Below are 12,042 nucleotides of genomic sequence, written 5' to 3'. Positions count from 1 at the left end.
ACAATGAGAATACACAGTGAGAGGAGACAGTAGTGGGGATACTGAATACGGCAGGAGCAGAGGGGTATGAACAGAACCAGTTAAGCAAAGGGTCTTCTATAGAAGAAGGTTTTGAGTCTGGGTTTGAAGGAGTTTAGAGAAGGTGACTCTCTGATATCCTTGGGCAGAGAGTTCCAGAGCTTGGTAGCGCAGCAGGAGAAGGGCCTGTCACCCATAGAATGTAGACGGGCTTGGGGGACAGATAGGAGACCAGAATTAGAAGAGTGAAGGTTGTGAGCTGGGGAGTAGGACGATAGGAGTTCAGACAGGTACTGTGGTGCCCAGCCATGCAGAGCCTTACACGTGAGAGTGAGCATTTTGAAGTCGACAGGAAGCCAGTGCAGGGACTCCGGGACAGGAGTAATGTGATCACTTGCACTAGAGCTAGAGTTTAATGTGAATTGCCCTGCCGCAGCCAGTCACTCTGTTCTTCCTCTGTCCTTCAGTGACTACGGCTTCAAGCTCAGTGAGGACCTGTCTCTGGAGGTGTGCGTGCCCGACCCCGAGTTCTCCGGCCGGCTGTACGCCCCTCCTGTGCCCTGCCCGGTGGGCACCACTTACCGGCGCACCAGAGGGTGAGAGCCCATTCCTCTACAGCTGTAAACCCTGACTCTGCGGACATGTGCCCGCACCCGTCTGCTTGTGATCATGCTTTCTTCAGCTTCACTTGGAGCAGCTGTCAGAGCAGATGTGTATTTATTTCTCTTCCTCTGCGTGCCAGACGGCCCAGCGTTTACATGAATAAAATCACTCTGGGCTGCTGCAACAGCACCATCTATTGGTGGGCGAAGAAAACTGCGGTTTACTGTCCATCTTTTACCAAGATCATGTTTTCTTTGTAGCCCTTCCCTGTGCTCATGCCCTCTGGTTCACAAACACCCGGCTGTAGCCGTTTGCTTTGCAGTTTCAGGCAAGCAGACTGTGGAGGAGTGAAACCGAGCTTAACGAAAAGTAGAAAGGGACAGGATAGGTGGCATTGGTGTAAGTCGGCAGAGGAATCCTACTCCGTTGGGCCCCTGAGCAAGGCCCTGAACCCCAGCTGCTCCAGGGGCGCCGTATAAATGGCTGACCCTGCGCTCTGACCCCCTGCTTCTCTCTGTCTGTGCGTCTCATGGAGAGCAAGCTGGGGTGTGTGAAAAGATGATTCCTAATGCAAGAAATTGTATAGGGCCAATAAAGTGATGTTATGATAAGTATAGATGACAGCAGGTTAAATTATACTGATTGAAGCACAGCACAGATTCAGTTAAGTTAATCAAATGAAAAAATCAATTAATCAAAAAAAATCAATTAAGAAAAGAACAATATCCAGCTTGAGACAAGGAGCATAACGAGGTGCAAGCACAGGTTGAAAAGGATATTGGGAAGAGCTGTTAATCAAAGGCCATGAACCAAAACGTCCAGCAGTCTCTCACGATGGGTCTGTTAACAGCGGCCTGGAGCTGTGCTAACGCAGGGCCCAACCCTGACGAGCGTGATCAGCTGGAACAAGTAGTCGTAGAAACCCTTAGGCCTCGTCCACGCAACAAGCAGGACGAGACCGTCAGTTCGGTGAGCCGATGTAAAAATGCGCTCCCTCCTGATGTGGCCCAGACACATGAGCAGAGTGTGCGCGTGTGTGTTTGTTGGGCAGGTACAGGAAAATAGCGGGGGACACCTGCAGCGGAGGAGACGTGGAGGCCAGGATGGACGGAGAGGTGCTGCCCTGTCCCGTGGGAGGTGAGACTGGCCTCTTTCGGAGGCCGCGCACGAAAATGCGCCGAGCGTCCGGACCTCGGGGAAGGGGACCACGTTTGAGTCGGCCTGCAGGCGTTGAGTCTTGAAGGTGTTCTGCGGGGTGCCCGGGGGGGCCCCAGGCATCAGTGCGCCCCGTGGTCTGAAATTCTGAGGGGGGCAATGATATTTCTGTTGAAATGCAGCCGTTGCAACTACCCAAGTGAAATCTCGCAACCATGCCACTGACCGTGGTAAAGATGAGCCATCTGGTATCTAGCGGCGAAGCACAGTTTCTTGTCCATCAGCCCTCTCGCGGTTATTTTTGCCCGGAGCGACAAAATACCACAGGAGTTCATTTTTGCAGCTACATCCACGGTAACGAGGTTCTGAATCGGGAAGAAAAAACAGTTGTAAAACCAAGAGAAAGCACAAACGTCTATACGGTCCTAGTTATATGACGATTGTAAGTATAAGGATCAACTGCTGCGAGGGATTGTGGAATGTGCCGTTCCCGGACGGATAGCCCTCCTGCACGTCAAACAGTCCGATGTAGTAACCGTGAATTCGGGGTGAGTGGTTATCTGACCGGTGACTAAGTACAACTGTTATTTAGGGCGCAAGTTAAGTAAGTGAAAAATCCCTTGGTCCAAAAGGGATGGGGGGTGGGATAGATCAGTGGAGGGGGCGGCCGGGTCTGGGTCCGTGTCCGCTCCGGCTCTGACTGGCCCGTCCGCTCCCCTCAGAGAGCAACGAGTTCCTCCTGTACGCCCTGCGCGGCTCGATTCACCGCTACGACCTGTCCTCCGGCACGGACGAGACCCTGCCGCTCTCCGGCCTGCGGGAGGCCGTGGCCCTGGACTTCGACTACGACCGGAACTGCCTGTACTGGGCCGACATCGCGCTGGACACCATCCAGGTCAGACCCGGCCCCCCGGGAGGGCGCGGCGGGCCTGGCGGGGTGTCCGCGCGCGGCTCTCACGTGTCCGTGTGCTCCCGCAGCGGCTGTGTCTCGACGGCGGCTCCGTCCAGGAGGTCATCGTGAGGAAGGGGCTGCAGAACGTGGAGGCGCTGGCCTTCGACCCCGTCAGCCGGCTGCTCTACTGGGTGGACGCGGGGGCGCAGAAAATGGAGGTGAGAAGGGGGGGGTGGCCAGGTGGGAGGGCACGGCCGCGATCGCGCACGGGGCCCAGCGGCGCAGAGCACTCACGCCCCCCCCCCCCCCCCCCCTCCCTCTGGCCAGGTGTCGAACCCGGACGGAGACCTGCGGCGCACCCTGCTCAACTCCACCGTGCTGGAGCACCCCAGAGCCCTGGTTCTCATCCCGAGCGAGAGGTAGGGCCCTCCGCTGACGGCACCCAGCTCCTCTCGCCCCTTTCAGTTTGCGAACGCGGTTTTGCAGGTGGTTGCGTCGCTTGGGAGCAGCTGTAAACGCTTGGATCCGATTATTAGCCCCCAGCTGGCAGCCCCACTGGAGCTCAGCAGTGTGAGCCTGGCCAGTACCTGGATGGGAGACTCCTGGGAAAAGCTGAGGCTGCTGCTGGAAGAGGTGTTAGTGGGGCCAGTAGGGGGCGCTCACCCTGCAGTCTGTGTGGGTCCTGATGCCCCAGTATAATGATGGGGACACTATACTGTAAAAAGGCGCCGTCCTTCGGATGAGACGTAAAACTGAGGTCCTGACTCTCTGTGGTCATTAAAAATCCCAGGGTGTTTCTTGAAAAGAGTCGGGGTGTTACCCCAGTGTCCTGGCCAAATTTCCCCCTGGTCTTTACCAGTCATGGCCTCCTAATAATCCCTATCTCTGAACTGGCTTCGTCACTCTGCTCTCCTCCCCACTGAGAGCTGGTGTGTGGGGAGAGGACTGGAGCATCATCCAGGTGGGGCTCTGGTGTCTCATGCTGGTGTAGGGGAGGGCAATGAATTTCAGCCTGTACTGTACATAATAATCAATTTAATCAATTTGACCGAGCTGTAAGATTAACTAGGCCCTTAAAGAAATGGGACCCCATTACAGGTCATGGGGATCCCCTCCACCCCCACCAGTGTGCAGCCCCACCTGGATGATGCTCCAGTCCTCTCCCCACACACCAGCTCTCAGTGAGGATGGTGTCACGAACCGCATTCCTACGAGCTGCCTGGGGCATCACAGTTCCAGGTGTCGCGCTGTCAGAAAGGGGGGTCTTTCACATCAGTCTAAAATGAACGGATCTTGAATCGGTATGAAATTTCCCTTGAGTGCGGAGGGGTGGGGCACTTGGGATTGTTTCCGGGGTGGGTGCTCCGCGTCTCAGCCCCGTCCCCTGTCCTCCCAGCATGATGTTCTGGACCGACTGGGGGGACCGGGCGGCGGGGGTGTACCGCGCCTGGATGGACGGCTCCAACGTGTCCTGCATCGTGTCCGCGGGCGTGCGCTGGCCCAACGGCATCACCGTCGACGACCGCTGGATCTACTGGACGGAGGCCTTTGGGGACCGCATCGAGAGGGCGGACTTCGCGGGGGGGCAGCGGACCGTGCTGTACCAGGGGCTACCCCACCCCTACGCCATCGCCGTCTTCAAGGTACGAGCCCCCATTCCATACAGAGCGAGAAGACGATGGGCGCTGTGGCTCGTGCTGTAGGGCGCTGGTCCGCGCCTGATGAGGGACCGGGTTCAAATCCGCGGGCCTCCGCAGACCACATAGCACGGCTCTCCCTGGCGGTCTAGGGGTTAGGCTTTGGTGCTCTCGCCACCGCTGCCCGGGTTCGATTTCCAGTTGGGGAGAAGTATGTCCCGATCGTCTTTTGCCAGCAGCTGTATCACCCTGCAGCTCCCAGCTGGCATCCCCACTGGAGCTCAGCAGGTGTGAGCCTGGCCAGTACCTGGATGGGAGACTCCTGGGAAAGCTGAGGCTGCTGCTGGAAGAGGTGTTAGTGGGGCCAGCAGGGGGCACTCACCCTGCAGTCTGTGTGGGTCCTGATGTCCCAGTATAGTGACGGGGACACTATACTGTAATAAGACTCCGTCCTTCTGATGAGATGTTAAACTGAGGTCCTGACTCTCTGTGGTCATTAAAAATCCCAGGATGTTTCTCGAAAAGAGTAGAAGTGTTTCCCCAGTGTCCTGGCCAAATTTCCCCCTGGCCTTTACCAGTCATGGCCTCCTAATAATCCCCATCTCTGAACTGGCTTCATCACTCTTCCCGATTTCAGAACGAGATCTACTGGGACGACTGGTCCAGGATGGGCATCTTCAGAGCCCCTAAGACGGGCTCCATGAACAGCGAGCAGCTCGTGGGGCGCCTGACTGGAGTCATGGACCTCAAGATCTTCTACAAGGGCAAGACCCGAGGTGTGTCCCGGGCTCGCTGCCGCCACCACTCTGCGTGTGGGTACAGGTGGCCCTTGCAGAGCTCTGTTTTGGCAGGCGAGATGCCATCTGATTAGGTTCAGCGAACAGTTATAAAGAATAGTCCTCACTTATTTGAGCCAAAGGCTTTGGGTTTGCTGCTGTCACAGGGAATTAAGGCACTGACTTAAAATGACTTTGTTTTTGATAGTGTTGTAACAGAGTTCTTGCTCCTGGTTGAGAGTGGAAACAGATAGGCTTTATCGTATACATACAAGGAACACCTCAATAGTAAGAATGTTCAGAGAATGCAAAGCAAGCAGTTACCTTTCTACAACTTGGTAACGTCAAGATTTCCATGGTTACAAAGAATTTGACGGGGTGTATGGTTAAGATCATGTTCAGAACAATTCAGCTATGAAGAGAAGTTGTAGTTGGCCGTCTGGCCAGAATTCCAGAGATCACGGTGCCTCCCCTCCCTTACAGCCTTGAGATAAGCTCAAGTTTCTGAGAGAAACAAAATTCCACAGGATTAACAAGGAGTTTCGTCGATAGGTAGGACAGAATGGAAGGTGCACAGGAGTACAGTCTCTTAAAAAGATGTGCAGGCGATCTTAGTAAAGATGTGCATCAGCTGTTGGATCTTCATCAGCCACCCATGACCATCAAGATGGTTTATGAGATAGGAAGCAGAAGATCAGAAGTCCTGGGGCTCTGAGAGACTGGGTTTTGGGGCTGCCTGTTTGAGTATGCGAGTTCCTCACCCCCCCCCAGGACACAACGCCTGCGCTGACCAGCCCTGCAGCCTGCTGTGCCTGCCCCAGCCTGGCCATCGCCATACCTGCGTCTGCCCCGAGGGGGTGGTCTCCGCCAACGTGACCTCCGGGCAGCAGTGCCAGTGTCCCTCCGGTTACCACATGCAGAACCACACCTGCGTCAAGGCAGGTGAGGGGGAGAGGACGCTGGACAGTGAGGCGGCGAGAGAAGACGTGCAGATCTTCTCTTAGCCCTTTCGTGGACGATTTCGAGCTGCAGAGCTGCAGGCTGTTTTCCCAACACTCTTCTCCTGGCTCCTCCGCAGAGCACTCCTGCCTGCCCAGCCAGTACCGCTGCTCCAACGGGAACTGCATCAGCAGTATCTGGCAGTGCGACAGCGACAACGACTGCGGGGACATGAGCGACGAGCAGGGGTGTCGTGAGTATTCCTGCTTCTCCCCCTGTCTGCCCGGCTCCTGTCCTCCAGCTCCCCGTCTGCTCCTGTCCTCCAGCTCCTCCTCTCTCCCCCTGTCTGCCTGGCTCCTGTCCTCCAGCTCCCCCTGTCTGCCCAGCTCCTGTCCTCCAGCTCCTCCTCTCTCCCCCTGTCTGCCCAGCTCCTGTCCTCTGTCTCTCCCTGTCTCTCTCTCTCCGGCTCATCTCGGGGCGCAGCAGTATCTGCTCGGCCCAGCCTTATGATCTGAGCTCTCTCTCTGCCCAGCCACCACATCCTGCGACCCCGACGTGCAGTTCCGCTGCGTCTCCTCGGGCTCCTGTATCCCCCTGGCGTTCAAGTGTGACCACGAGGACGACTGCGGGGACAACAGCGATGAAAACGACTGCGGTGAGTCGGCGGGGAGGCCCCGGGCGTCTCTTCGCCCTCTGTCGTTCGCCTCGCTCTCTCCCCTTGGGGTGTGAAGTCCGATGGGCGGGGTGGTCTTGGTGGGGTTCACGGAGGTGATGTTGTGGTGGGGCCCTGGGCACCTCTGAGGGCCAGATCTGCAAGGCTAGGACCGGTGCCAGGCTCACTGTGCCACAAGGACAGCCCCCGGAGAATCCCGGGCAGTCGCCTGACAGCCAGAGACGGGCTCCGTGGGCGGGACACCGATCGCACGTCCTGCGATGGCAGCCCAGGGCCTTGCGCGGCACCTGTCTCACTGGCCTCTCTGCGTCTTCTCCTCCAGAGAGCCACCAGTGCCGCGAGGACGAGTTCAAGTGCGCGCGAGGCGTCTGCATCCACGCGACCTGGCGCTGCGACGGCGACAACGACTGCCGGGACTGGTCCGACGAGGCCAACTGCACCAGTGAGACCCGGGGGGTGGGGGGGGCAGCTTAAATTCTGAGACGAAAGGTCCACTCCTGGCGCTGGAGTGTCGAGCCGAGCCCATCGAGTAGGGTTGAAAGTGTTTACAGTTGAAACGCCGGGGTTGAACCGGCACTGTCTTGGGCCCTGTTGGTGTGGACTCTGTGTGGGCTGAGCGTGTCCCTCTGGTCCCTCCCCAGCCGGGCACCACACCTGTGAGGCAGACAGTTTCCAGTGCCGCACGGGCCACTGCATCCCACAGCGCTGGGTGTGCGACGGGGACGACGACTGTCAGGACGGCTCTGATGAGGACCCCAAGCACTGCGGTGAGCGGAGCACTGCACACTGCCACACTGCACACTGCCACACTGCACACTGCACTGCCACACTGCCACACTGCACACTGCACACTGCCACACTGTACTGACGCACAGCACTGCCACACTGCACTCACACTGCACTGCCACACTGTGCTGATGCACATTCACTGCTCTGCAGCAGTACTACCACACAGCACTGCCAGGCTGCACACCTCGGGAGCATCACTGAGTACTCGACCCCAGGGCAAGCTCTCCAGCACTGTGACAGTAATGACACCAGGCTCACAGCACACGCTGAGACCCCGCTGACATTTCGTTAACCGAGAGGCATACGGCTCATGCTGTTTGTCTCCGTGTCTGTCCTGTGCAGCAGGCGATCACTGCAAGGGCTTCAAGTGCAGCAACGGCACCTGCCTGCCCGCCACCCGGCACTGCGATGGCAGGGAGGACTGCCCAGGGGGCGCCGACGAGCAGAACTGCGGTCAGTCTCCGGGAGGGGGCCCCTCTCCGCGTGCTCTCCTGCCCCTCTCTCTCACTCTCTCTCACTCTCTCGCTCTCGCCCGCAGAGCCCTTGTGCACGCGATACATGGACTTCGTGTGCCGGAGCCGCCGGCAGTGCCTGTTCCAGTCGATGGTGTGCGACGGCGTGCGGCACTGCGAGGACGGCTCCGACGAGGACGCCGGTTACGCTGGCTGCTGTGAGTCCCCTCCCTCTCGGCCCCGCTCGCGAGAGATGGAGAGATGAGAGCTCCTCATACTTATGTAGCGCTTTTCTGGACACCCCACTCAAAGCTCTTGAAATGTCGTGGGGATCCCCTCCACCACCAGTTCAGAGATGGGGATTATTAGGAGGCCATGACTGGGAAAGGCCAGGGGGAAATTTGGCCTGGACACCCCTAGGGACACCCCTACTCTTTTTGAGCAACACTCTGGGAGAGTCAGGGCCTCAGTTTTACATCTTATCCGAAAGACGGCGCCTTTTTACAGTGTAATAATAATAATAATTGCTTACACTTATATAGCGCTTTTCTGGACACTCCACTCAAAGCGCTTTACAGGTAATGGGGTCTCCCCTCCACCCCCACCAGTGTGCAGCCCCACCTGGATGATGCGACGGCAGCCATAGTGCGCCAGAACGCTCACCACACATCAGCTCTCAGTGGGGAGGAGAGCAGAGTGATGAAGCCAGTTCAGAGATGGGGGTTATTAGGAGGCCATGATTGGTAAGGGCCAGTGTAGTGTCCCCGTCACTATACTGGGGCATTAGGACCCACACAGACCGCAGGGTGAGCGCCCCCTACTGGTCCCACTAACACCTCTTCCAGCAGCAGCCTCAGCTTTCCCAGGAGTCTCCCATCCAGGTACTGGCCAGGCTCACACTGCTGAGCTCCAGGGGGGCTGCCAGCTGGGGGCTGCAGGGTGACGTGGCTGCAGGCCGTGATCTGGCTGGCTGGATCCCCGCTTGGGGTTTTTTCCGGCATCGTGGGGCTCCGCAAGGGGGTCTGGACTCGAGTGGCCCCCCCCGTTGCTCTGTGTCCGGTGGGGGAGCTCGGCGCTGACAGCCTGCCCCTCTGCCCCCCCCCCCTTCAGCCACGCAGCCGGAGTTCGAGAAGACCTGCGACCCCTCCAACTTCCGCTGTGCCAACGGGATGTGCGTGAGCCTGGAGTGGAAGTGCGACGGGATGGACGACTGCGGCGATTACTCCGACGAGGCCAACTGCGGTGAGCGCCGGATTCGGGGAGCACAAGCGCCGTTGTCCCACTGGCCCCACGCACCCTGAGATCGCAGCTCGGGCTCGAAAATAATCCGCGGGCCAGCGCCACGGGCAGCGGGGTCGTTCGGCGTTGTTATTATTAATCCGGAACGAGCCGTGTGCGTCGTTGGAAAACCGCGGCTGCTGAAAGTACTCTTTGAGATTTAAAGACAGTACAAGGCGGCTCTCAGTGCTGTCCTGAACTGGGGTCTGATAACAGGGAGTGAAGCCTGCGAGCCGCGCATTAGTAGAGCAGACAGAGCCCGTGGACAGAGCAGACAGAGCCCGTGGACAGAGCAGACAGAGCCCGTGGACAGAGTAGACAGAGCCCGTGGACAGAGTAGACAGAGCCCGTGGACAGAGTAGACAGAGCCCGAGGACAGAGCCCGAGGACAGAGCCCGAGGACAGAGCCCGAGGACAGAGCCCATTGACAGAGCAGATAGAGCCCGTGGACAGAGCCCATTGACAGAGCAGATAGAGCCCGTGGACAGAGCCCATTGACAGAGCAGATAGAGCCCGTGGACAGAGCCCTTTGACAGAGCAGATCTTGCAGGACAGAGATTGTCAGACATCTTAGTCGGGGGGGCTGTAGTGTTGCTTTCAGACCTTGCCTGTTCTGCAGTTGAAGGGGCAGGCGTGAGCGTGACCCCGGCTCCTGTCCCCCGCCGTGTGTTCGCAGGCTCGCCCACGGAGGCGCCCGGCTGCTCCCTGTACTTCCAGTTCGAGTGCCGCAACCGCCGCTGCGTCCCCAGCTGGTGGAGGTGCGACGGCGAGGACGACTGCGGGGACTGGACTGACGAGGCCAACTGCTCAGGTGCGCCCCGCACCACACGCCCCGCACCACACGCCCCGCACCACACGCCCCGCACACGGCCCGCACACGCACCACGTGCCCCGCACCACACGCCCCGCACACGCACCACGCGCCCCGCACCACGCGCCCCGCACCACACGGCCCGCACACGGCCCGCACACGCACCACGCGCCCCGCACCACACGCCCCGCACCACACGCCCCGCACACGCCCCGCACACGCACCACACGCCCCGCACACGCACCACGCGCCCCGCACCACACGCCCCGCACCACACGCCCCGCACACGCCCCGCACACGCACCACACGCCCCGCACACGCACCACGCGCCCCGCACCACACGCCCCGCACCACACGCCCCGCACACGGCCCGCACACGCACCACACGCCCCGCACACGCACCACGCGCCCCGCACCACACGCCCCGCACACGACCCCCCCAGGCCCGTGGCTCAGCTCCTGACCAGGAAAGATTACAGAAGGAGGTGGGGGCAGCTGGGGCCATCACTGCTCCAGAACTCCCCTCCATCCAGACTGTCTTCACCACACGCCGCCTCAGACCCGCCATGAATAGAACCCAGTGACATAGGGCCAGAGCCGCCCTGGGGACACACCTTTTCACTCTTCCTTCTGGCAGCCCCCCTGGAGCTCAGCAGTGTGAGCCTGGCCAGTAGCTGGAGGGGAGACTCCTGGGAAAGCTGAGGCTGCTGCTGGAAGAGGTGTTAGTGGACCAGTAGGGGGCGCTCACCCTGCAGTCTGTGTGGGCCCTAATGCCCCAGTATAGTGATGGGGACACTACACTGTAAACAGGCGCCGTCCCTCGGATGAGGCGTAAAACCAAGGTCCTGACTCTCTGTGGCCATTAAAAACCCCAGGGCGTTTCTCGAAAAGAGTAGGGGTGTTACCCCGGTGTCCTGGCCAAATTTCCCCCTGGCCTTTCCCAGTCATGGCCTCCTAATAATCCCCCTCTCTGAACTGGCTTCATCACTCTGCTCTCCTCCCCACTGAGAGCTGGTGTATGGGGAGAGGACTGGAGCATCATCCAGGTGGGGCTGCACACTGGTGGGGGTGGAGGGGATCCCCATGACCTGTAAAGAGCTTTGAGTGGAAAAGAGCTCTAGAAGTGTGAGGAATTATTATTTATTCTTCTACTTTCTATAAAAGCCACAGCCATAAGACTCCTGAAACCCACCTCTGAAATCCTCCCCCTGCTTACACCCCTCTGAACTCAAAATACTGCCGGCACTTCAATTTTGCATGGAGCTGAAAATACGGCCACTGCTGAATTCTGCACACGGCTGCTCTCTAAATGCTGGTTGAATGATTGCTGCTGCCCTGTTCCTGTCTCCAAGAGCTGTGATGTCATTTTCTGTGTCAGTGTTAAGTCACCCATTATGTCATTTGTCATGGGAGGGAGAACATGCAGGTGAGCTTTTCGTTGTACTCGGATGCCTACGCCACTGACCTTGATCTCCGGCCCTTTTCCGCCCCGTCCTGCAGTGCAGCGAAAGAGCGACCTGAGCTTCCTCTCTCGATGGCCGGGTAGCTTGTTTCACACTCCCGCCCCCCTTTGTGTAGAGGTGTTTGCTGGCAGGGTCCTCCCGAGGAAGTCCTGCGTGGGTCTGTGTCCTGCGTGGACGGGCCAGGAGCGCGGAGGTGAAAGGTCAAGCGCTGACCTCGGGGCGCTGTCGTCTTGTTGCCCCCGCAGGATCAGACGTGTGGCCCCAGCGCACCACGCCCGCCGGCCCCGCCTCCTGCCCCCCCAACCGGTTCCGCTGCACCTCGGGGGCCTGCATCGTCGACAGCTGGGTGTGCGATCGCTACGCCGACTGCCCCGACGGCAGCGACGAGGAAGACTGCCCCGCCGGTGAGTGACGAAGGGGTGACGAAGGGGCACACGCTTCGGGGGCAGAGAGGGGCTCGTTACACCGTCAAGCCAGAGCACAGCCTCTTGCCGACAGCCCAGAGCAGGATAACGGGGTAACCCTGGGGTGCCGGCCGCTGCTTATTGGACCCTCC

At 59.1% G+C, this 12,042-nt stretch overlaps 1 protein-coding gene across 1 annotated transcript in view; it reads left to right on the top strand.

Moving 5' to 3' along the window:
* The window catches only part of sorl1 (sortilin-related receptor, L(DLR class) A repeats containing), a 56,988-nt gene that overhangs the window by 33,196 nt on the left and 11,750 nt on the right, over positions 1-12,042 (top strand). Inside the window, exons 16-32 of the mRNA XM_069182369.1 lie at positions 486-614; positions 1,673-1,758; positions 2,499-2,671; positions 2,755-2,886; positions 2,996-3,087; positions 4,065-4,311; positions 4,943-5,081; positions 5,853-6,023; positions 6,160-6,273; positions 6,553-6,675; positions 7,016-7,135; positions 7,335-7,460; positions 7,825-7,935; positions 8,021-8,152; positions 9,045-9,176; positions 9,889-10,023; positions 11,732-11,890. Of these exons, the coding sequence (XP_069038470.1) occupies positions 486-614; positions 1,673-1,758; positions 2,499-2,671; positions 2,755-2,886; positions 2,996-3,087; positions 4,065-4,311; positions 4,943-5,081; positions 5,853-6,023; positions 6,160-6,273; positions 6,553-6,675; positions 7,016-7,135; positions 7,335-7,460; positions 7,825-7,935; positions 8,021-8,152; positions 9,045-9,176; positions 9,889-10,023; positions 11,732-11,890 (2,321 nt within the window). The remainder of the gene's footprint in view (positions 1-485; positions 615-1,672; positions 1,759-2,498; positions 2,672-2,754; positions 2,887-2,995; positions 3,088-4,064; positions 4,312-4,942; positions 5,082-5,852; positions 6,024-6,159; positions 6,274-6,552; positions 6,676-7,015; positions 7,136-7,334; positions 7,461-7,824; positions 7,936-8,020; positions 8,153-9,044; positions 9,177-9,888; positions 10,024-11,731; positions 11,891-12,042) is intronic.

The sequence above is a fragment of the Lepisosteus oculatus genome, chromosome 23 (genome assembly GCF_040954835.1).
Source record: "Lepisosteus oculatus isolate fLepOcu1 chromosome 23, fLepOcu1.hap2, whole genome shotgun sequence".
In the NCBI taxonomy this organism is placed as follows: domain Eukaryota; kingdom Metazoa; phylum Chordata; class Actinopteri; order Semionotiformes; family Lepisosteidae; genus Lepisosteus; species Lepisosteus oculatus.
Note: the sequence above shows the minus strand (reverse complement) of the source record. Positions and strands in the feature narration are given on the sequence as shown.